This window comes from Henckelia pumila, chromosome 2 (genome assembly GCF_033568475.1).
Source record: "Henckelia pumila isolate YLH828 chromosome 2, ASM3356847v2, whole genome shotgun sequence".
Taxonomy (NCBI): domain Eukaryota; kingdom Viridiplantae; phylum Streptophyta; class Magnoliopsida; order Lamiales; family Gesneriaceae; genus Henckelia; species Henckelia pumila.
In genome coordinates, this window is record NC_133121.1 from 17,288,480 (window position 1) to 17,314,244 (window position 25,765).

General features: G+C 35.7%; 2 protein-coding genes and 1 long non-coding RNA gene across 4 annotated transcripts; 1 reads left to right on the forward strand and 2 right to left on the reverse strand.

The window, feature by feature from the left end:
* Positions 1-6,210: 6,210 nt before the first annotated feature.
* On the forward strand, positions 6,211-9,520 carry LOC140882978 (4-diphosphocytidyl-2-C-methyl-D-erythritol kinase, chloroplastic/chromoplastic). The gene is made up of 11 exons (XM_073289253.1): positions 6,211-6,581; positions 6,738-6,833; positions 6,945-7,013; positions 7,134-7,238; positions 7,330-7,386; positions 7,490-7,690; positions 7,907-7,999; positions 8,080-8,179; positions 8,565-8,664; positions 8,884-8,969; positions 9,234-9,520. The coding sequence occupies exons 1-11, from the start codon at positions 6,366-6,368 to the stop codon at positions 9,332-9,334; spliced, it is 1,224 nt and encodes a 407-aa protein (XP_073145354.1). The 5' UTR covers positions 6,211-6,365; the 3' UTR covers positions 9,335-9,520.
* A 258-nt stretch (positions 9,521-9,778) lies between these two features.
* On the reverse strand, positions 9,779-14,021 carry LOC140880892 (uncharacterized). 2 transcript variants are annotated; one of them, XM_073285748.1, is made up of 2 exons: positions 13,868-14,021; positions 9,779-11,894 (listed from the first exon to the last, which is right to left on the reverse strand). In XM_073285748.1, exon 2 carries the CDS (start codon positions 11,869-11,871, stop codon positions 9,922-9,924), a length of 1,950 nt encoding a protein of 649 aa, XP_073141849.1. In that variant the 5' UTR covers positions 11,872-11,894; positions 13,868-14,021; the 3' UTR covers positions 9,779-9,921. The 2 variants fall into 2 exon arrangements, with proteins under 2 accessions (XP_073141849.1, XP_073141847.1); XM_073285746.1 differs by having other exon boundaries at positions 9,779-11,902; positions 13,868-14,010.
* A 4,082-nt stretch (positions 14,022-18,103) lies between these two features.
* Positions 18,104-23,370, reverse strand: LOC140877139 (uncharacterized). The gene is made up of 3 exons (XR_012149249.1): positions 23,258-23,370; positions 18,527-18,604; positions 18,104-18,203 (listed from the first exon to the last, which is right to left on the reverse strand). It is a non-coding gene; the product is annotated as an uncharacterized lncRNA (long non-coding RNA).
* Between the last annotated feature and the right edge of the window lie 2,395 nt (positions 23,371-25,765).

Here is a 25,765-nt window from a genome sequence, read left to right on the forward strand (position 1 = left end):
TTCATGACGTTTTTCACGTCTCTATGCTGTGAAAGTATCAACCAGATATTTCTCATATCCTTCAGCCTGACGAAGCCGAGTTAGACGAGACTCTGAGCTACTTTGAGCGACCGATTCAGATCCTTGATCGGAAGGAGAAACAACTCAGAACCAAGTCGATCCCGTTAGTGAAAGTACAGTGGAGTCGTCACGGCGTCGAGAAAGCGACTTGGGAGACAGAATCTGACATGAGACAGCGATTTCCGGAGTTATTCGGATGACGTGAGTTCTTCTTACTATCTTTAGTTCTTTATTCTATCTTATGAGTTATGGTTCTTGTTGATTTCGAGGACGAAATCTCTTCTTAGTGGGGGAGAATTGTAACGCCCCGTTTTTATCTTAAATGAGTTTATTTGAGTTAATTGGAGATTTCAGAGTTCTCGAGCCGACTTGATTTTGATCAGGGTCCTTTTTGCAAAAATTGGATTTTTCAGGGACTAAAACGCAAATTGTGGATTTTATATATTATCTACACTTAGATTTTTATTTGGGAAGTCTCTTCTTCCTCCCCAAACCGTGAAGCACCATTGAAGCTTGGGGAAACGCCTTTCAAGCTTTTCCAATCTCGGTTTCCGGTCGATCCGTCCGTTAGAAATTATTTCTGAAGACAGATTAGTGATCATTGCAGTGAGAGCTCCGTTATATCGTAAGTTTTTCTACGATCGGATACATTCTAGTTTTTGGATGTTGTTAGAATCGTTCTAGATTCGAGTATGTTGTTCTAGACAGAGTTTTGATCGTTTATTATCTGTCGGTTTTGAATTAGAGCGACGTTCGGATTTGTTATGATTTTTAGAAGCCATTTTCGAAAATGTGGATTTTGAGATTGATGGATTTGCGTTGTTATTGTTGTTTTGGGCATTGATATGAGGTTATATCAGTATTGAACTGCTGTCTGCGTTTCCGATTTGTTCAGTTTATAGCCGTTATGCCGTCGGTTTGAGTTTTGGGTTTTCGAATCGTTTTTGTATTGATTGAAGCCTTGGCTTGTGAGTGATCGTGGTTGTTGATCAACTCTTGTATTCGTACAGATTCGTTGGAGTTTGTTGAGCCCTGTGTTAGCAGCATTGTTCGTCGAGAGTTGGACGAAGTACGGTAAAGAGATTTCCTTGAACCGTTGTTTGTTGTTTAGGTTGTATAGTTGTTGATACAATCTTTTGTTGTAGCTTGTTTGGAGTTGGATCTACGACGTTGAAAGGTAAAAGCAGTCATTGTAGCGGGATAGCATACTCGGGACAGTTGGTTCTCGAGTTTCCCTTAAAATCACATATTGCATTGATACTGGTTCTAGTTTATGGAACCTGTATTTTGTTGATTATTTGAACGAATTATATGGCTAAGTTCCTTTTGTTTCCATATGCATTCATATTGAGCCAGCACTATTGTTTCGATGGGCAGAACAACCTTTTGTTAGACGTTTGGGAGCTATATTCGAGTGGCCTAGGACGTAGTCGTTGCGCCTAGTGCTAGCATACTCATTATAGTTGCTCAAAGTCTAGAGGAGTGGGATACGTGGCACCACCTCGATTGGGAGAGTCGGTGAGTCGTCACGTGATCTCATCCTCGGGATCCCAAAAGCACAGCAGCAATCCTTTGTTATCAGATTTGATATCCCGGTTTAAAGACATGCATTTCATTACGTTGTTATTGATTTTGTTGTTGTCTTGGAAGCATGTTTATTGTTGTATTACTTGATATGTTGCTTCTACTGGGATTATCATTCTCACCGGTTATCCGGCTGTTGCTTTGTTTTGTATGTGTACTTGGCAACAGGAAGGGCAGGATCAAGTCAGCATAGACCTGGTTAGCGTCCAGAGCAAGAGATAGAAGTGAGACTCATTTAGAAGTCGAATCAGCATGTCAACCTAGTTATGTTTTGCGATCATGTTTAGTCATTCGAACTTCTCGTATTTGTTTTGTAAGCAAGAAACGATGTAGGTACTATCGAATTGAATGTTTCTCTCCCCTAAACCTTTCTTGTATTTTTATTGGCATGTCAAATACTCTTAATGCAAGTGTTTAGGTTTTGATTGAGTTTATTTCAAGTGCCTTAACTTCTCTGGGCGAGGGGACGGCGCGGGCGCGCGGCCTCTTTGCGAGGTATGGGCGCGGGCGCTCTTACTTAGAGCACGGGTGCGCTAGTTTTTGCGTAGTATAAGCACGAGCGCGCTTCCTTAGGCGCGGGCGCGCTGGGTTTTGCGGGGCGTAGGCGCGGGCGCCCTGATGTCAGCGCGGGCGCGCGAGCCTCCTTTTAAAAAAAAAAAAATATTTTGGGTTCTTGTTTACTTATCGCTTGTTGTCTGATATTAGTTGATTAGAAACGAGGTCTCACAGGTAGGCATTTCATTTTCAGAAAGGATTGAATCGGTATACAAAATGGAGTTTGCAATTCATTTTCTCGTTGCTTGTAATGAACACTTTAATGTCAAAACTTGCAAGTTAATTCATTGTGTATTTTGTGATGATGAACCAAACAAAGTGTATTGTGTTATTTTGTGATAATGAACCAGTGCACCTTTTATTTCATTCCAGATTATGTTATTTTGTGATAATGAACCAGTACACCTTTTATTGCATTCCAGATTATTATGTTATTTTGTGATAATGAACTAGTGAACCTTCAATGGAGTAGTTTATTTCATTTCATGTTTCATTCCAAATTGCATTATAGTCATAAGGAAAAAAGACTAAACTAAAGCACAAAATACTAAGTTGCATTTCAAATTGAGAATACTAAAAAAAGATGCAAATTACTAAACTAAAAAGGAAATAACATACAAATACTTAGGTTCCTGATTACATCAGATTCGTATGGAACAAATCTTCCATAAAAAAATACATAACTTTCGAGATCATTTACCCCAAATCACAGCAACCTAACACAAGGTACAATAAACGCAAATTACAAACAAGCTACCACAAGGAACCTTAATAGTAAATAAGTCGCATCCATTACACAAATTCATCAACGATTGCATTTGCATTCGGTATTAGATCGGACTTTTAAAATCTTGAATTGAAGTATCAATTCTTCATTTCCATTATCGAGTGAGCGACCAGTTTCTAGCGCTGGCGTCGAGGTCGATGTATTCCCACTTTCCATATCAGAATTGACCTAGGTTGTTGGCTTTGACGTTGAGGTCGATGCATTCCCACTGTCCATCCTAGACCTCACTTCGGAGGAAGCTTCAACACCAACACTTCGAACACTTTCAGGAAAACACCAGTGAAAATAGCCACATTTTTAAAAGAACAACAATAATATAGGCGTCCCATGGATGGTTTGATTTCGGTTTGACAATTCTTATCTCTGAACATTGCACCTACAAGGTGGAGTTTCGAGGATATCTTACATCAACATCTGGATTCATAGTTTTTGGATTTAATTTAGGCTTTTTCATAGCGGGAATTCGAGAGATGCAGAATGAAGAAGAAGAATTCTTCTATTTGTATACTGAACGAGGGGGCATTTTAGACAAAATACACATAAAAAACCATGACAATTCACAAGTTTTTGCGCGCGGTGTACAAAGCATACTGGCGAGGGTGCGTGAGATGGGAACAAGAAACACAGGGAGATGTTTAGTAATATTTTTTTCACGGGGGGATTTAAGTTAACTCGGGATATCATGGGGTAGTTGATGCAATTTCCCCTAAACAAAATTAGTATTTGAGATTGAACAATATATATCAACAATGTTACATAATAACAAATAATAAATGTCACAATCAAACAAATCATGTAAAATTTTGATGTTAACTATTATATTTTGGATAAAATTAAAGTCGCATTTTCAAATAATATGAATAATATAAATAAATATTTAACCATAAAAAATAATAATATAAGATATTAAAATATATTAAATATTAGTTTTAAAATTTTAAAATCACTATATTTTAAAATAAGTGTTTTTATGCCCATAATTTAAAAAAAGTTAGAAATTTTATTTTTTTTTAAAAAAAAACAGGCGGCTCGTTCCGCCTAAACCCGCTGCCCGTTTGGGTAGTAAAACCCCAACCCAACCCGCCAATTTTTCATGGCGGGGCGGGTTGGTCAGACGAGCTCGACCCGTTTTGACGGCTCTTTTTCCTGCTCATTGATGGTCAACGATTTGTTTGCACTTTTGAAGTACGTAGCTTTCACGAATATTGAAGTAGATTTATCAATTCAACGACAATATTTCCAACGATCGATAATTTGAACTGTTATAGTCAGTTGACTGATTGTCAACGATTGAGACCTTCTGATATACCTTGAGCGTTGATATGTTCGAATAATTTGTTCCTTCTAAACGGTTGACAAACTTGAACTGTTATAGAACCGGTCTTAAATTACTTGAACGATTCTGAACTGTCTTGAACGATATACATGTGAAAATGCAAGTAAATACAATTTGATTCTAAAACAATAAGCTATTGTTTGCTATCCAAAAAATTAAGAGATCTAGTATCCAAAGAAAAAAAAAAAACTTAGAGATCTTACAAGTTGAGATGATACTATATGGATAAATAATATTATGATTAATAAAATATTTGAGCAGGATGTGGAAAATATTATTGAATACATAATAATATGTTCGGTTTGAGTTAATAAATTTGGGAGAAGATCATTACTTACAATTTTTTATTTTTAAGAATGAAGTAATATATGTAAAATAAATAAATAAAAATATAATAGTGTAATATTAATTAAATGATTTGATTAATATTGGATAAATAATTAATACAAAAAATTGCAACCGAACATTTGATTGAATTGAGATATTAAGCGAAGCCACCCAAACCACCCAAACGCAACCTAACTTTAGAATTATCAAATTTCTCCGGCCAACTTTGTAAATAGTCCAATAACATCTTAATTATAATGTTTGGTATCATGAATTTGTTTCTTTATTATGATTTCGATATTTCATATTATTATATTTTAGTTTCAACGAGTTGTATTTATTTTCTACAGAAATAGTTATTTAGTTGACATGACGTCTATGTAGTGTCATCGTATTAGGTTATTAGCATTATAGTAAAATAAAAACAATTTTATTTAAAATATACGTGAGTAAGATTAAATTTTGATAATATAAAAAATCAAACTCGGAAAGAGAGAAACATATATCATCAAATTTTAATTTTTATTAATTATGATAAAGATTCTAAATTATAATAATGTAATTGTATTAGCAATAAATTTTTTAATTAAAATATTTAATAGAATAGTCGGTGCCATTTCACCAAGGACAAGAGAGAACATAAAGATCCATGAAAGAACCGATTCTTTCATGTTTGCCTTTCAATGATCATAATACACAATCTTGGACAACAATAGCTATATAACCAAGAGTCTTTATTATTTTTTTTTAAATGACCAAGAACTTGATATATAAAAATAATATATTATCCTCTAAGATTATAAAAATTTATTTTAAATAATCAAATTACATACAATACTTTATTTATTATATTTATCCATACTATACTATTAAACTTGATCTTTTAATACCATGATCCACCATTTTATTTATTTAACGTCAAATTTACCATGATTTTATTTAACATTCATTATTAATCAAGAAAAAAATATATTATCACAAATTTAAGTTGCCATAGAAAACTACATCATATAAAAATAATATATATATATATATATATATATATATATATATTTGTTTTAAATAATTTTGAAACTTTTTAAAAAAATTTCGTATACACATTGCGAGCTTAAGATACTAATTTGCACCATGTATTAAGTCACAGCCCCTTATTGATTTCACCAGATCACAATAAAGTAGTGTTTTTTTGTATTACAAAAATGAAATTTATGTAAAATACAAACAAAAAATTTAAATTTATAATTATTATTTTTAACAAAAGTACTTTAAAATCGACTATACCATCACGTAAATCATAAAAATGACACCGATACCAAATTATCCCACAATTCATATTTCCACTGTAGATATTTTGACATCTTAATTAAAAATAAATATTCAAAGTTCTCCAAAAATTGAATCATTTACTATATTTTACTTTTTTTAAACCACTATATTTTACTTTTTTTTAAACTAACTATATTTTACTTAAAAGATTATAAAATTTATATTCTCTAAAAAAAATTAGAGTATAAATATAAAATACACCCACTAGCAGCACATTGCCACTCCCCTATGATGTCTGCACACAGGGAAAATGAATTATTTCTTTCTTAAAACCAGACATTCAACACATTTCAGCGGTCAAATTTGATCCAATTTTCATTTCATTAATTTACTTTGGCTCAAGAATTCAAATTAATACAACATCAGACCAACCCACCACTGTTCAATTCGATGGCTTCCTTCCATTCCCTCTGCAGTCACCAGCTCTATGCTGCTCCCTGCAATGGAAAAACCCAGTTCAATTCTTGCAAGAAAGGATTTTTTTCTACGCCCTCTCCGTGCAAGCCAAATGGGACGCCGTATTTCAATAGGAAGTATCGGGTTTCGAGGTCCCCGGCAATCAAGGCCATGGTTTCTGATTCAAAAAATGACAGTAGACAAGTAGAGGTATTGTTTTCTTTCCCCTGTTTATGGTTGAAGGAGCAACTGTTAAATTTTATGCTCTTTCAGCATTTTGGGGGTTGAATTTTTATGTTTAAAAAAATTATGGGTGAGATATTTTAAAGATTGACAGTGTCTGGGAATTTTCATTTTGGTTCTTAGTTGGTGTATGATCTTGAGGATAAGTTCAATAAGTTAGCAGATGAAGTGGATAAGGAGACTGGGATGACAAGGCTCACTCTTTTCTCTCCATGTAAAGTAAGTTAATTTATTTAAATTTGTAACCATCTTAAAGCTCAAAGGATTGATTGATTGTCTTCTTCATGGGATTTATTCAACTTTGCTAAATATTTGGTATTCCGATGGCAGATTAATGTTTTCTTGAGAATGACCGGTAAAAGGGCAGACGGATATCATGATTTGGCATCCCTTTTTCATGTATGTACCTATTTTTTTAGTCCTTGTCATATTTATGCTTAGAGTTCTTGTTCAATGATAAGCTTTGCCCATTTTCGTAATGCTGACATGCTGACATTGGATAATCCTTCTGTTGTTCAGGTAATCAGTCTAGGAGATAAAATAAAGTTTTCTTTGTCCCCTTCAAAGTCGAAGGATCGGTTGACGACCAATGTTCCTGGAGTTCCCCTTGATGATAGAAATTTGGTAAAAAAGGGCCTTTTTCTTTCTTCATATCCTTTTTTTTTTTTTGGATGATTTGAGTAATGGAAATCGATGATTTTGCCCCATTTTGCAGATAATAAAGGCACTTAATCTGTTTAGAAAAAAGACGGGGAGTGACAATTACTTTTGGGTAAGTTCCAATTTTTTATAGATGAATCGTAGTTGGGGCATCGTTATTGACATAATCATGAAGTAGACTTGGCTCAAGTTTGTTTTTGATTCTTTATTGCTAGATTCATCTTGATAAGAAGGTGCCCACGGGGGCAGGGCTCGGAGGTGGCAGCAGCAATGCTGCTACTGCTTTGTGGGCAGCAAATCAGTTTAATGGTCTGGTTGCCACTGAAAAGGAGCTCCAAGAGTGGTCTGGTGAGATTGGCTCAGATATCCCTTTCTTTTTCTCGCATGGAGCTGCGTATTGTACTGGTAGAGGTGAGGTATGTCTTGAGCACAAACATGAGCACCGTGGTTCTTGTCTTTGGCCTTTTTCTATATACCTCTGTACATTTCCCTATGGGCTATTATTATTGTAAATTTACATCAATCTCGTTAATAAATATGTCCCTGTTTGCATTTCAAGAGTTTTTTTTAATCATTATTATTTCTATGCTGGATAAGAGCTATCAGTAATTTTTATTTCCCCACTCATCCAGGTGGTTGAAGATATTCCTACACCTATTCCTTTAGACATTCCGATGGTTCTCATTAAACCGCCAGAGGCATGCTCAACTGCTGAAGTTTATAAGGTATTAAAGTTGACGTGATAGTTAAGGTTAAATTGAAACATTATTGCAGTCTGAATCTTATGACGATGTCTGTTTCTCAGCACCTCCGTCTTGATCAAACCAGCAAGATCGATCCTTTGACCTTGCTAGAGAAGATTTCGAGGAATGGGATATCTCAGGATGTTTGTGTCAATGATCTTGGTATGAATTCAAGAACGTCTTATATTGTCATCTTAGTTTTTCTCAAGTTTTGCCATCCCATGTTTAGTCAAGCTCCGTTGTGAGTTACAACCACTCGGTAAGTGAGTAGATGCAGTTGTCCCCTCAAATGCATTATTTTAAAATATCAGGTGATTAGTTTTATTTAAAAAAAATTGTGTTTTGAAATTGAAACATCCTCTGAATAAATTTTTTATTTTGCCACGGGTCTCAACTCCTTTTTTCTGTTAATAATTAATAATAGATTAGAAGTGTTTGTAATGACCAGCATCATTTAAAACGTTCTGGACAAGAGTTTCATGCTAAAATTGGGTATTATGCTTCACTGTCTTTTTGGTGTTTGACATCTCGTAGTGGCATCGCCCAGAATCTCCAGCTTTTGAAGTACTTCCATCACTAAAAAGATTAAAACAGCGGATAATTACAGCCGGTCGAGGACAGTATGATGCTGTTTTTATGTCTGGCAGGTATATTTTCAGTCAACTTTTGGCATCTGAAAATTCAAGATTCCTAGCTTTAGATGCAAAGTTTTTCACTGTACTAGTCAATAAGCTACCGCTTGATACTTGCGTTATCAGATTTGTTTTGCCACATTTAGGATGGCGAAATTATCAGATTTTGTGCTGTGACAACACAAGATTTTGAGAAAACAATTTGGCAACTAAAATTTTCATTTTGTGATGCAGTGGAAGCACTATAGTGGGGGTTGGTTCTCCGGACCCTCCTCAGTTTGTGTATGACGACGAGGAGTATAAGGATGTCTTCTTATCAGGTAAATGGGTAGTCCATTTATCAACTACAAAACACCATTCGAATCATGTCAGGTTGGTAAATTCAAAGTTAACTTTTCACATGGAAACTTGGGAGAACTCAAGACTTCTAAACAACATGAACTAGCTGGAATCCGCGACATAGATCTTTTGTTTCATAGCGTGGATCATAATTTACCTCGAAAATATATGAAATCTTGTGGCATCGATGTTCTTATGAGTATTTTTATGTTTTCTTTACTTTGATGACCATGCCATGAATGCAGAAGCTAGCTTCATCACCCGATCCACGAATCAGTGGTACACAGAAACTTTTTCCACCGATGCTAGTCCCTCACCAACGTTGTCGTCTCGGTCCGTTGAATAAAAAGCGAGAAAAATGGGGACACTATGATGTATGCCTTGTTTTAGATTTTAGTCTTTCATTTTCTGTATTAGTGGAATAAAAAGCTTCAGTTAATGAAGGTGCCTGTTGCACATTTTTTATAAAATGTACTTTTGTTATCATTGAATGGTAACAGTAGAAAATAACCATTTCTTTATCAAATTATAATCTAAAGATGTTACAGACTTATACGTCATAGAAACAAATAAATGGAGAAATGTTCAACTTGCGACGAACACCGAACATTCTTAATTACCATCAATCGACAAAAGCTAGTTTGGTCCCTTGTCGAGATTATAATAAAAATTTCATTCATTAATATTATACCAAAAATTTGATTTTTTTTTCATGTGAAATTGTATGATGACAAGTTAAAACGAGATGCACTTGCAAGTTGCAATTTTGGAAAAACACAGAGAAGCAAAATAAGCGGAATTAAAAAGCTTTTTCACTAGGATTGACTATTAAGGAACATCAACGAGATGAAATGCACACAAACACCAAATTGAAAACACGTTTATAGTCTTCCTTTCTTTCTTCTTTATTCATCAAACTCCTCGACATTCAACTTAATGAGAAGGGGAAGAAACAAACTGTCGGGGTAAACTAAAAATATCTTTCTCTTCAAAAGGAGATGCCCACTCCCGAGAGCCGCCGTTGTTTGGTTCAGAGGAAGATACCCTCTCCTGCAGCCCCAGATGTGACACGCCGTTCTCATTGGGTAGGACTGGTCTAGTTGCAGAATTGAGACCCACACTATAAGGAAATGAATCATATTTACGAGGAGTATTGTTTTGTATGGCATAGTTTGGAGCAGTCCATAACCCGTTGGGCCTTGAAGACGACAATAACCCGCGATCCAAACTCCAGTCTATGTTTGAGTAATCAAACTGTGGTATGGAGTTTCCGGTTGTCCAGTCCACAGAGGATGAAGATCCAGACGAGCCATTGATGCCAAGCCCAGAGAAGAGTCCGAGGGACGAGGCAGGAACAATTGTTGGTGATGCCCCTCTCCACGAGCCATTGCCTCTTGTAATCCCTTGAGAATCCATTGAGCTACTGCCCGGCATGAATTGCTGCTGAGATTGGTAATGGAGTGGGTTGTACAACAGATTTGAACTACCATCGTTGGAGCTCAGGCTTCTGGTGACAGCAACAGGTGGCACTAACCCAATAGCCTTCCCTGTTTCGACACTCTTAGGATACCAACCCATAGCTGTACTCGGAGGAGATGAGCTAACACTGGAGATAGGAGGCTGCTTCAGATTAATGGACTGTGGTCGTTGCATCACAATGACCGGCTCTCTCACTGATCCAAGCTGTAAATTCTTTATCTCATTTCCAACAGCCATATAACGGGTTTCTGTCTTTGCTGGAGGAGGTGAAGCCTGTAATGATGATGCTAATGAATAGGAGACAGAAGGATTAGATCCTGGTGTAGCCCACCTTTTATCTGATGGGATAGCAATCTGCTGCGGTTTAGCCCACTCCAGGTTCGGTGGTATTTTTTTCAATGGCTGCGTGCTTTTTCCAGGATCAACTGATGAGCCAGCTCCTACTGCAACTTTGGTATAGTTGAAATCCTTTTCATCCCTTTGTTGCATGCCAGATGAAGTTGGTCTCACTTGCGCTCTGACTGCATTCTGTATAAGAGTCATTGGCACTTTACCATTGGCTACAGTAGGGGGATCTCCCATTGCTTCAGGCTTGGGAGGGGTAGCTGGAGGCTCCTGTTTATGTGTTTTTAATGTTTCTTCAGCCATATCAAGGTCACCCTCAGAGGAAACTACAGCTCTTTCAACCTCCTGCTTGGATGCCTTGTACCTTATTTCCATGTCTGAAATACGAGCAAGCTCTTCTGATATGTCAATTTTCAAGTTACCCCCACCATCCAAATTATGTTCCCTGTGTTTGTCTTCATCACCTCCTTCAAAAAGCCAAGCTACAGATTCCTCTACTCTACCATCATTAAGTATAAGAGCCATCGTCGCCCGTTCTTGAGAGAAACCCATGGCAACAAGCTGCTGAGCAAGTGCTTCTAGCTTTCTCGACATAAGATAGCCACTGCAACGCTCATGCAGTTCTTGAGCTCGTCTCTCCTTCTGTCGCTGATGTTTTTTTTCATTCTTCTGGCGTATTTTTTCTCTTTTGTCATTTTCAGCTCCAGGTACTGACTCCTGACGGGGTACAGGTTGAGGTGCTTTTTCTTTCTGGTCTTCTGACTCACCAGACCAGCTGCCATTATTGGAAACAGAATCATATTCGGTGCCAATCCCAAATGAATTCCCAATATGATCATCCATATCATCTATGTTTCGGAACCGACCATTCACATGAAACGGACTGGCAGAAGTCCCTGGTGTTGTCTCAAATGTTTGGAATGTTCCCAAAAGAGGATTGTATCTAGTTGCCGCTATCCCGCCACTGGTGTTAACATGACCAGCAGGCTTAGAAGAACTCTTTGGAGGTTCCTTCCCGGCCTTTTTGTCTTTAGATTTGGATTTCGATGCTGGAGACATGACCTCGACTTCGAATTCTAGTTCTGCCACACTAGAGATAGTGTTGCATTAGCCATGAGCCATCAACAGAAAATATTATAATCTCAGCAATCAATTACATATTTTGTAAATATCATGCATATTTCAATTACATATTTTGTAAATATCATGCATATTTCAATAAGTGTCAGAAAATTAAAATCAAATTTCCACATGCAAAATACACATTATCCATCCAAAACTCTAAGTACAGAAATAAATTTTAATATCTTGTGAATATCTTCAGCAAAAACATGAAAAAAGAAAAGGATATAAATAGAATGAGAGCAAGGCATATCTTTAGAGTTCTGGTAAGAAGACTGAAAATGAAAAAAAGGTGATGCCACCGTGCATGCCTTAACGGATGTTTGTGCCTCGCCATTACAGAGGTGCCATACACCTTGCTGTACCTAGAAGGGCTTTGAAACTTGTCTTTACCAACAACAAAATTATTATTGCTTTAGAAACAGAATTCAACCTTCATCATACAGCATTAACCAACTTAGCAAGCCCAATTTGCAATCGTAATAACCTAATTTGGACTACAAAACTCTGTTATGAAAAAAAATGTTTCGTGGTTCATTATGCATCCAAATGCTTCCACTCAGTCTGGTGTTCTAACGAATTTTAAAAAACTAAGAGAAAAATAAGATAAAGGCCAGATTCACACTTTAAGTTATATCATTTAACTTTGAACATACCTAATTAATACAGTATACACATTTCATCAGTTTGTGTGATACCTGGGTTACAAACAATTTTTCCATATTGTAAAATAAATAGAAATTTGAATATCCATGTATTTTTTCATTTCAACTCAGACTTGAAAAAAAATCATCTCGACAGTCTTTCGTAAGCTTTCTCCAAATTGTCCAGAACAACACCCTGGCCATTACTTTGATAGCTTCATGCATCATAACATGCAAGTCCAAAATGTTTTACTTCAAATGTTTTCTCACATTAAACACTCATTAGAAATCTGGCATCATGATATACTCCGTGTCTTATCATTGCATGAATGAAAATAAATCAAAACTTGAAGCCTTGAATGTTCGTATAATATCCACCGCACATGGAAGCAAATACATCAAAACTCGATAATAGAAAATGGTTTTACTAATAAGACCAGTTTTGTTATGTCAAGGTTTTCGAGCTCATTAAACCGTTGCACTGAAGGAATTATTGTTTTACTGATACTGGATCATAGTAATTCCAAAATAGATTACTCACACTATCTTTATCAACATAACCTAACAAGTCTTCCTTTTGTTTAATAACTCAACATTGATTTTGTGCTGTGTTTACAACTCACTACATATCATACTTAAAAGCCACATTCATAATTTTCTCTTCACCCCACCTCATTTATCTTGGTTAAAATATTTATCACACAAGAAGAATATAAATCTGCCTCCACAATCGTCATGCTGTGAAAGAGTATCAAACTGCTGGCTCGATACACATGTAATAAATGATCACGACTATAATTCCGCAGAGAGGTCGAAATCAAAAATGAAAATAAAGACCCCTACGCAAAAATCTAAATTCAAATTTGTATTCCTTAAAAATCCAGAAAACACATCAAATTTCACCAAACACCACAAAAAAAGAGTATCATCCACTGATAAAACACAACAATTCAATGCATGAGCAAATTCATCAAATTAATTTGATCAAAAGCGAGCAAACGCACGCCAAACACAGGTACACGAGCGCCAATCCACGTAAAGCAATGGGCAATGCCCACGCAGATCAGTCAATCCAACAAACAATTAATCAATCAATAAAATCACCGGACTGCAATCAACAGCCGAGCGCAGGGAGGGAAAACACTGTATTCTTCCAATCGAACGGCCCTTAACTAGCATCAATTCTTCAAATTCAAACGAAAAAAAGCATGAAATGGATACATGCCCCTCCCAACCCTAGGCATTCCCGATCGATCACAAAATTAGATAGCTAAGAGTGGGGGCGTCACCTGAAACGAATCGATCGATGGAGAAATCGAGCGACGCGTGCTCGATCGTTGTAGAAGAATGGAGGATTTGTTATGGAGAAAATCAACGAGAGAGGTATATAGAGAAATGTGCGTAGCAAAGGATATTGAAATAAAGAGGAGAGTGATAGGCAATGCGAGGCTGATAAAGGAAACTCACCAGACCGGATTAGGGTTTTTTTTTCCCTTTCATTTCATCCGGTTTGCTTTGGACTTTTTCATTTCTTTTTTAATCGTCACAACATTCTTACGAGATCTTCAATCAAATTCAACTTATTTAAAAATATTTTTTTATATTTACAATATTTTCTTATCATAAAATATGAATCAGATCAATCTGTCTTAATATTAATCTACAATATGCATTTATATATGTATACTAACATTTACTAAATAATTTTGATATTAAGATAATAATATCAACACGGACAAATGATTTTGGAAGATAAAAATGATTTTTTTATAACGAATTATCAAAAAAATATAAATGTGCAATGTTTAAATTTTTTTGTTTGGCATGATGATAAAACATTGATTAATTAGTTATATTTGTTTTGTTTAATGTTTAATGTTTAAATTTTTTATTTTTTTTGGTAAAGATTGTTCAACGTTTAGTTAAATTCTATATATGATTATTGTGATATACCATTATTTTATCTAAATATGTCGATTTTATTATCCTAATATTATGCATCATGCGTCATCGTTTCTACGAGTTAATCGAGACAAGAGGAACAAAATCTGTTAAGTTATTGGTGACTTTCGAAATAATTTTCTAAATATTCTTATACAACATATTAAGAAACAAATCGACATTTGGGTTTGGAAGAATTAAATTTGTTGAAATTTGGTGGGATTTGAATTAAAATATCGTTTTAGTATTTGGGAAAAAAAAATAAAATTGGTACTTGATAATATTTGATGAAATTTAACGAGATTTCGTTTAAGTAATTAAAATCCTTACAAGTTTTATAGGATTTCATAGGATCTAATATATGAAAACAATAAAAATATTTTTATTAATAAATTTACTATATAAATAACTTACTCATAAAATTGAAATCTTCTTTACAACTTACAAAATACCATTTATCCAACATATATATTATAAATTCATACGATTATATTATAGATATATACATATTGGTGGATAGGCACACACTTTGAATGAATATTAAAACATAGTTAAATGAAAATAAAAACACAATTATTTAGGTAGTGTTTGAGAGAGCTTTTAAAAAGAATTTCTAAGTTTTTTTTAACAAAATTTTAATTATTAAGGAAAAGCTGAGAAGTGTTCTTAAAAATTCTCCCAAACACTACTTAGTAATGCATCATACAAATAAATTAAATTTGAAAATTATTAAGATGATTGATTTTTAATTGATTGCAAGTGGCAACCGAGAAGAGAACGCTGGAAGGTGAATTATTAGTTTTCGCTCTTTGCCATTACAAATATGCGAAAGATGATGAAAGTGGAAAGATTAAATGAAAATATCAATTTTATCCTTTGAATAATTTTATTTTTATTGAAAAAAACAATGATAATTCAGGATTTTCATTTAAAAACATTAACTGTTTGGACACGCACTTTAAAAATGTTTTTAGTATTTTATACGTAAAAAAAAATTAAGTATGTGTTTGGAAAAAAATTGTCAAAATTTGAAAATTATTTTTTAAAAAGTGTTCTCCAAAATAGTTTTTAAAAAATACTAGATGGTGTTTTTAGATGTTTTATATGGAAGACAAATATGAACATTACTTTTGCAATGTTAAAATATTTTTATAGAATAGTTATCCAAACACATATTTATTTTTAAAAAACTTTTAAATATTTTACAAAAAGTTTTTAAAAAATAATTTTATAAAAACGTTTTATAAATACATGCTAAAAGAATTTCTAACCTCTTCTTCCTTAATAATAGCATATTATATATGTGTAGAGAGAAAATCAAATTAATAATAATAATAATATATATATATATATATATATATATATATATATATATATATATATAAATTCTTTTAAAAAAACTTCAATCCAATTTATCATAATGTGGTGGCTTAATTTAAATTTTATATGGATAAATTTTATATATTTTTTCATTTCTTTAGGGTATGTTTATTTGGTTTGATAAACATAGCCCTGATTTCATGGGATTTCTCATCTTTAATTAAATAAAATATAATATATCCTGAACAATATTTGTGAAATAAATCCACAGAAATCCTAATATACCCTATTTTAATTTCTTTGTTTTCCTCCCAATTTCTCATATTTTTATAACTCAGTTTATCAATTTTATCTATATTAAAAAAAAATACATATTTGTTGTGGTGCAATAATTGTTTCTACTGGGTAGGGCGATCAAACTATGACACTTGGGATACTGTGTGATTTAAAAAATTTGAGTTATACAATTACCACCAGCTATATCTTTTGATAAATATAAATTTTTACTACACACAAAAAAATTCTCTCTGATGAACGAGAGAAACCCTACGACGAACCCTACCATCTACGGTGGCTCGTCGGCGCCGGATCCAGAACCGTCGGATGGTGGAAAGAGATCATAAGTGACTGCTTTCATGTCTTCATCTCCTAGGACACTTCGGAAAAGTTTCTTGGACGTAAGAGAGGGGTCGCTGACATGTAAGCCGATGGTTATGTATAAGAATAAACCAAGGATCTTCTTCTTGGAGGAGGAAACGAGCGACATGGGGAGGGCTCATCCAAATGCGTTGATCGAAAAATTCTCTGGTGGCTGACCTTCGAGGTAGCAGACGATCCAGGGGTTTGCTGCAGTGGGGTTTTCGAGCCATTATGTGGTGAAATTTCTTCGTCCAAGCTCTTTATTCACCGATTTCCAACTGGAAGAAGACATGGCCAGATTTTGGGGGAAGAGACGATGGTTGGAGTTTCAAAATGTGCTACTATTATTGAATCTTTGTCACAGGACACTCAAGAATCACAAAGGGAGACATCTCAAAGGAGAGGGCCTGAGAGACCACGTAAGAGAACGAGATCGGTTCCTGTGATGGGAACTCGAGGTAATCTAAATAAGATTGCAGTTACTCCATCTGAATTTCCTCAATGAATGAGATCATATGGAATATTAGGGGGATCGGAAATAAGCCAGCTGAGAGACAGATTAAGTTTCTGAAGAATATTCATCATCTTCTTTTTTTGGCTGTTATCGAACTTAAGAGACAACTTGATCAAGAATGGCGAGTAAGCTTTTTGGGTTTTTTTTTTCCAGTTCTGACTAATTCTAGCAATAAAATTTGGTTTTATCATTCTTTGGATGTTTCGATATCAGTGGTGACAAATCATGATAAGTTTTTGCATCTGAAGCTTTCTTCTGGTTTTTTCCCGACGGATATATTTTTGTCTTGTTTCTATGCCAAATGTGACAGAAGTGAAAGACGAATTCTTTGGGAGAGCTTATTGGACTATAAATTACAATATGGATGTCCTTGGGTGGTTGGTGGTGACTTTAATTTTATTGCAGAGCCCAGTGAACATTCTTTTGGCACTGTTAGTCGGCCAGGGGATATGCATGAATTCTCAGATTTTATTATTGATTCTGGTCTGATTGATGCGGGTTATGTTAGTTCCAAGTTTACCTGGAAAAACTCAAGAATATGGAAGCGGTTGGACAGAGTGCTTTTATCTTTCTCTTGGGCAAACCATTTTAATTCTTTCAAGGTTGAGCATCTTCATTGGGGTTCTTCAGATCACTGCCCCTATTGGTTTCGGCCCCCACTTTGTCACGGCCATATGGATCTTTTAGGTTTCAAAATATGTGGCGCCTACACCCGAAGTTTTTACAGACTGTTCGGTTGAATTGGAATAACCCCTGTCTGTCAGGGGTCTGACCCGTTTGGTGATTAAATTGAAACGAATGAAGGGTCATTTTAAATGGTGGAATAAAGAAGTTTTTGGTAACATTAATGAAACAACCCAAAACTCGAGGGATTTTTTTTTTATTCCAGATAATATAATACATGATAAATTGATTGAACTCTAGCAAATTTTAAATGTCTGAATAATTTAAAGGAAACGCAAGCGCGCAAAATACGATATCGCAAAATGCGAAAATACAAAGTTTAAAATATCTAAACATAGTCAAATCATAGCATGAGTAGTAAAAAGACAAGCATGCACTGTAAATAGTTTAATACAGTCCTCAGTCAAATCTAAGAAAAATGCGGAAGTAAATACTGCAATGGTCACGGGCAAGCAAGCTAGCAGTGGATGCTCAGAGGTCCTTGCCGCCAGTCGGGACCACATCATCAGCTAGTGAATCAAACTCACCTGCACCATTTAGATCTAGTGAGCCTAGAGGCCCAGCATGCCCTATAATATACATAGCGAGTACTACTAAGTAAAACCACATGCAAGCATACATCATATATGAAAATATCCTGAGGGTTCTAATGCATGCATGATCATAAAATCGAATGCATCATACTAAAACGTAAACATAATCATAACATAACTAAATACATAACATAAATTATGGCATGCAATGAATCATAAAATCTTTACTGTGTGGGTTCTATCAGTGAAATGTGACCATAAACATAAGCGATTAATCAATCTATAACCATCGTACGTGGCAGCGAGATTCACCCAACCTTAACACGGGGATTCCCTACGCCTCTTATGCCACTTCACCCAACCTTAACACGGAAATCCGTAGGCTCCTTAACATACTTGCCACAATTCACATCAATTTCCCAAAATATTTTCTACGCATGCCATTATCTTAATGTGAAACGTATGCATGAACCGTGAATTAAAAATATTATTTTTTCCTTAAAATTTTGCCCGTAAATATATATTTAATTCTTATTTTTATAAAAATCATATTTATTTATTATATTGAAATATACATATACATCTATTAAATATATATTTACGGACTTTTTGATTTGTTACGGTTGGTTCGAGTTGATGCTCCCTTAACTAAATCCTAAAACTAATGCTGGCCCATTAAACTTAGGGTAATCCAAAATATACTTAAATTCATTCTTTTGGACTCATAGTAACTCAATTAAACATAAGGATAAATAATCACTTAAGCCCACATAATCATCTTAGGCCCAATTAATTATTTAACCCAATAACTCTTTTAAACCTGAAAGACACATGAATCCTAAATTAATTTAACCGACCCAATATGACCTATTTTAAAAGATTTGAGTCCAAATAACATAATGGGCCCAATTATCTTAATTAATTTACTTAGTCCTACAAAATTGATTCAAGCCCAAAATGAATATATAAGCCTAATAACCATTAAGCCCAAAATACAAACTTGGCCCTAAATACTTTGACCCGACCCGAACCACTAACTCGACCCGGACCACTAACCCATGACCCAAGACTTGACCCGACCCAGAACTCAACCCGGAACCAACCCACTAGAACCGAGCCCAAAGTCCCAGCCCAACAGAAACCCAACGCCATCACCAGTGTTTTAAAAAACGTAGCGTTGGCCTTTAGCATTTTTGTGCTGTGATAGCGTAGCGTAAATAGCGCAGCGCATAACGTAAGCTATTCGTGCAAACCAATTAATTAATTAAAAAATTAAAAATATACTTATATAAGTAAGAATTATACTTAAATTGATAAATAGTGACATAATTAGTTATAAAACCATAATAATTTAGAAAGTTTTACAACTTGAACGACATAATCTAAAAATAATCGGTATCATCCAACTCTACATCACTATCATCATCAAGACTATCTATGGTTCTACTATAAAAGTTTGTTGAAGCTACTCCACAATGAATTTCAGCTTACATGTCGTTCTCTTCCTCATCAATAAGACTCAATCTTGCTTGTTTGTCTTTGCCTTTAGCACCACCTATTATATAAGAGAGGAGATTTAAAAATAAATAGTAGATGACTAAAATAAATTAGTTGCATATATTTACTTGAACTTTCACCAACTCTCATTTTTGAAACCATGGGATGAGGCTCAATTGCATTCTCAACATCTTCAACTCGTTTATCGGAGTCTATAAGACTATTAAAGGCGACTGGAGGCACACTCACAATAGGATCACTTTCAAATATATCATCTTCAAGCCATGTAGTATCTACTGGGAGGACAAGATCTTCTTTCTCAGTTATCCATTCGTCATCCGAGTCAATTTCATCAACTACAATGGGATCAATTGTATCTCTCCTCCTAATGCTTCTCTCTCGTAGCTTGAAGTTATACTTCACAAACACCAACGCATTCAACTTGGCATGTTCAAGCCTATTCCTCTTTTTTGTATGAATCTAATATTACAAAGAATTATACATATATATAAAGTAAAAAGTGTAATATAAAAAAGTATTAAACAATTTAAATTCAAATCTAGTTAGAATAACTACCGACTCAAAAGTGCTCCAATTTCTTTCACATCCCGAAGCACTACAAGTGAGACTAAGCACTCGAATGGCAAAGTTAGTTAGCTCGGGTGTCTTACTTCCAAAGCGCTCCCACCACTTGGCTAATTGTAACATAAATCATAAGAATGTAAGTATAAAATAGAAATATAATTTGATTAACTAAATGTCTAAGTATAATAATAAAATTTTAAAAAGCAAAGGATTTTACCCGGAGTCCGCAACATTCTTGTTTTTATTGCCATTGGACTTCCGAATTCTCCTCCCGTTTTGTTATAGATATCCAATTGGATGTCCGCTTTAAGACGAGCATCAGACGTCAACATCTTATCCATGCAAGCATACAATCCATCTCTAACTTCATCACAATCAGAGAACCTTTCTACATAACGCAATTGAGGGTTCAAATAATACCCAGCCGTATGTAGAGGATGATGAAGTTGTGAAGTCCATCGTGCATCAATTTTTTTCCAAATTGGCTTGTACTTTCTGTCAACCCCCCCACAATTAAATTTAATTGTCTCTTTTGCCTTATCCATAAGCTCATATATATATCCCATGGCTGATCGCTCTTCAGAATCAACTTCCCTTAACACACTTACAAGAGGAACAACACTCTTAACACAAAATGCAACATATGGCCAAAAGTTGGCATCATTAACTACAATTCTTTTTACTATTTTCCCTTGGGTTATTTGAGATAGTGACAAACTAACCCAATCTTCAGAAGCAAACATTTTTTCAAGTGGTCTTTTCACCTTATACATACTTTGAAGAGTGAGAAATGATGTAGCAAAGCGAGTAATAGCTGGACGGAGAATTTCTTTCCCTTTCGTATACTTCCTCATCAAAGAAAGTATAGTTCCATGACCATAAATGAACTTCACAACCGTCTTAGCATGCTCAATTGTATCCGTAAAAATCTTTAACTTTGCAATATCCTTCAGCATTAGATCAATGCAATGCGCTGCACAAGGTGTCCACCAAATCCTCTTTCTAGTCTCCATAATTTTTTTTCCAGCCTTGATGCAATTCGAAGCATTGTCTGTGATGATTTGAATCACATTTTCCTCTCCCACCTCTTTAACAACATCATCAAGATAGTTAAAAATCAATTCACCATTTTTAATAGAAGCTGATGCATCAATAGATTTTAAAAAAAAAGTTCCAGCAGGACTTCACCAAAAAATTGATCAAACTTCTACTCTTACCATCTGTCCAACCATCCAACATAATAGTGCATCCATATGTTTTCCATACCTTTTTATGCTCGTCATAAATAATATTGATATCATCAATCTCGGCCTTAAGTATCCAAGTTCTTAATTCATGCATCGAGGGAGGCTTGAACCCTTTTCCATATTCCGCAAACCCCTCAAACATAGGCAACCAATAGGGATCATTCACAACATTAAAAGAAAGTGCAGCAGAGTAAATAAAACGACCAACTCTACGCTTCACATCAACAAGCAATTCTTTTTTGTAAGCTGAATTTAGAGTTGCTTGTCTAGGTTCTGAACTAACAAAGCCTTCAAGAGTACCTTTTGATTGGGTGCTAGTAATACCACTCAATCCAATTGAGTTGCCCCCTTCACTTACATGTTTCGATGATTTCATATGACCTCGGGGACCCTCACCAATCTCTCGCAACAATTCACTTTGTTTGCTTTTAAATTTTCTAACTTTCTCAAGTGATTCTAAAATTTCCTGCTTAACATCATCTGGAACACTAACACAAGGTGAAACACCTTTATGAGTTTGAGCTAAATGCTGCTTTAGGCGAGTAATACCCCCATTCGATACATGGTGACAAAATTTACACCGCATGGCCTTTTCTCCCTCATTTTGATAACAATACTTCCAACCAATATTTTTTTTTGTAGAATTCGTAGACATTACACCACGTTTCAGCCTAACAATCTGCCCAATATTCAAACAAAGATTCAACCAATAATTCCAACAAAATCTACCCAGAAATTAAACCCAACGTTGTACCTGAAAGGCTGAAATCTTCTTTGGATTCTATTGCTCAGATTTTCAAACAAAACCACTCACCTCAAAAAAACCCCAAAACCAGAACAAAATCGCACCTGCTGCGGCTGCAATCTGCCTTGAAATCGGATCTAGGGTTCATCTTCTTCACCTCTTAAATCAACTCTGGAAATTTCGATTCGCAGCTGTAAGTTTCTTTGGCCTTCGCTGATTTCTGAATCGCCTTGGACGTAGGGAACGAGCAGAGCAAGACTCGCCTTTCAACTGGACGTGAGAAACGGCCTGTGGGTTCTACCTTTTACGTCAAATAAAATCATTAATGGGCCTCTAATTATTTTTGCCCAAATAGCGTGGGCTTTTTGCGCCATAGCCCAATGGCGCACGCTATTTGCGCTAAAGCGCTCAAGGCTGGAAAAAAGCGTGCGCTATTTGAGCTTTTCGCTACAGGCTGAGCGCTACGTAGCGCTCAGCCCAAAAATTGCGCTATAGCGCGCTTTTAAAAACACTGGCCATCACCCCTGCTCCGCATACTTTCTTCCCACATCAACCCAGCTCCGGCCGCCCATGGCCGGAGCCACGTCGGCAGGACCTCCCCAGGGATCTGCCGAGTCCGCCTCACCCAGCCACGGCTCGAGCCATGGCTCACAGGGATGAGCTGTGGCCCCTAAAACACCCCCTGTACATTCCCCTCTTCACCGCAACACACCATAATCCCAAACAAATCATCCGCTTCTGCACCCCAGCCACTACCAGACCATTTCTTCAAACAACCAGCACCAAGACAGAGCCAGGACACTCCCACTCGAAACCAACCTAAAAAAAATCTTTGAGAAATCAAGATCCCAACCAAAATCATGCGTGAAGCTTAAAATCAACCACAGACAAATGACAACACAGATTTAAACCTCAAAAGCACATATAACAATCTAAATAGCGACAACAAAGGAAATCGAACATGCCTTAAACACAAAAACAAGAGTATGGAAACGAAGCTTGCGACGAGCCGAACAATAATCCGTAAAAATCTTGAAATTTAATCAAGATTTGCGTGTAGTGTGTGCAAGTGAAAGAGGCGGCACAAAGGAAACTTTCTCCCAGAAGAAGCCGATGAAGAAGATAAAGGATTGGGTAGGGCTTCCTCGGTTTCTTTAAATTTTTGGGTTGGATCATAGGCCCAAATAAATTGTTTGTTCAGGGGCTAAGAAAGGAAGAGAACAAATACAAGAAATCCTAGCCCACAATCAAATCTTTAGGCCGAAAGATTGTTAATTCTCGGTTTTACTAAAAATCCCAAATTAAAAGTGCCCTAAACGTCCATAAAATGGCCCATTATGGTGAAAAACGAACTTCTAAAATATTTATATATATAAAACCTAAATTTTCCTATAAAACAAATCTCAAAATAATTATTTTAGGCTCTTAAAATTATAGGACAAAAATTTAAATAAAACTTTTATCACGGCCAACCACTGCCCAGTCTACGCACTCAGGATAATAATAATAATATTTTATTTCAAAAATTCATAACTCTTAAAATACCCAGATTAAAATTCTAAATAAATTTAAAACACCTAATAATGATAAATAAAAATCATTTAAACCTTTGATTTATCTTATAATTATTTTATTCTATTTAAAATATTAATAATCCTAATTATGCATACGGTCAAAGTACGAGAAAATTCTATGCGTTAAAATTAATGATAACATCAAGGTCCTTGATGCGGCAGCTACACTGGAAGAGGAGTACTTTGATCGATTGTCTTCGGAACAACACAAAGTGTTGCTCTCTTTAGCTCAATCGAAGTTGTCTCTTGTATTATCTATGGAGGAAGCTTTCTGGAAACAAAAAGCGTCTTCCAAGTGGATTTTTGAAGGGGAAAAAATACTAGTCCTTTCCATAATATGGTCAACAGACGCGGAGCTAAAAATAAAATTTACAAAGTGTGGGAGAATGAAGTAGCGTTGGAGAATCAGTCTGATATTCAGGAGTCAAGGGCTCGATTCTTTGAGAACTTATTGACAGAGGAACACTCACCATTGAATAGAGCAGAGTTCGACCACATTCCTTTGTTAGTCACTGTAGAGGAAAAAAATACTCTTATGAATCCTATTTCTGAGAAAGAGGTTCGGGATTGTGTTTTTTCTATCCATGAGGACAGCGCTACATGTCCAGATGGGTTTTCAGCTGGGTTTTATAGAGGTTGTTGGGAGATCATTAAGGCATATGTTATCGATGCAGTTCAGGAGTTTTGGAATGGTTCTCAACTTCCCAAAAGTATCGCTGCTACTACTATTATTTTCATTCCCACGAGTGTGGATGCGCAACAGTGGTCAGAGTTTAGACCGATTAGTCTCTGCAATGTCAGTAATAAAACCATCACCAAAATTATTACTTTGAGGATGCGACCTATCTTTTCCAGGATCATATCACCATCTCAGAGTGGATTTATTGCTGGTGGAGTGATTCCTGACAACATTTTGATGGCTCAGGAGATGGTGAATCACCTTAATTACAAGTCGAAGGGGGGGGGGGTTATCATTATTCTCAAGATTGACATGGCTAAAGCGTATGACATAGTTCAATGGGACTTTTTTATGCAGGTGATGGAGGCTTTGGGTTTTTTGAGGTGAATATGTAACCAAATTCAGCGGTGCATCATTAATTGTTGGTTCTCTGTTAATATAAACGACAGTCTGTTAAGTTTCTTCGCTTCTAAGAGAGGAATCAGACAGGGTGATTCATTTTATCCATTATTATTTGTGATTGCGGCAGAGTATTTGTCTCGTGGGCTGGATAATCTCTTCCAACGTAACAAGATGCTAGTATACCACACGGGCCGCCCTTTTATTTTATCTCACCTGTATTATGCAGATGATCTTATCATCTTCTCGAATGGTGCTGTCCTGAGCGTGAAACTGATACGTAACTTTCTTTATCATTATGAGAAATTCTCGAGCCAACTCATCAACAATTCAAAGAGCACCATTATCACTTCTAAAAATTGAACAACGGAGAGGAGGGGTTGTTATTATTCTATTAAAGGATTTAATGAAGGCAATATACCGTTGCGGTATCTTGGGGCACTTTTTTTCGGGCCTTATGAAGAGCTCATACTTTGATAATCTGATTGCCAACGCCAACATGAAACTTCAGGGATAGGAATCGAAACTTCTGTCCTTTGGGAGCAGGTTGGTTTTGATTAAAAGTGTTTTGTGTTCAATGCCGATTTATTTATTTCAGGTGCTACAACCTCCCGAAATTGTTCTCCGTCTATTGGAAATGGTGTGCGCAAAATTATTTTGGGGTCGAAAGAAGTGTAGTGACCCGCACTGTGAAACCCCTATCCCACATGGGAAAAATCAAGGATTTAAAATGGGCTACAATGGACTTCTATAGCAACTTGGGTTAATCATTTTCGTAAAGCGAGGACGAATACGAAGTAGTTGCTATAGGGGTCCATTGTGCATTCGCG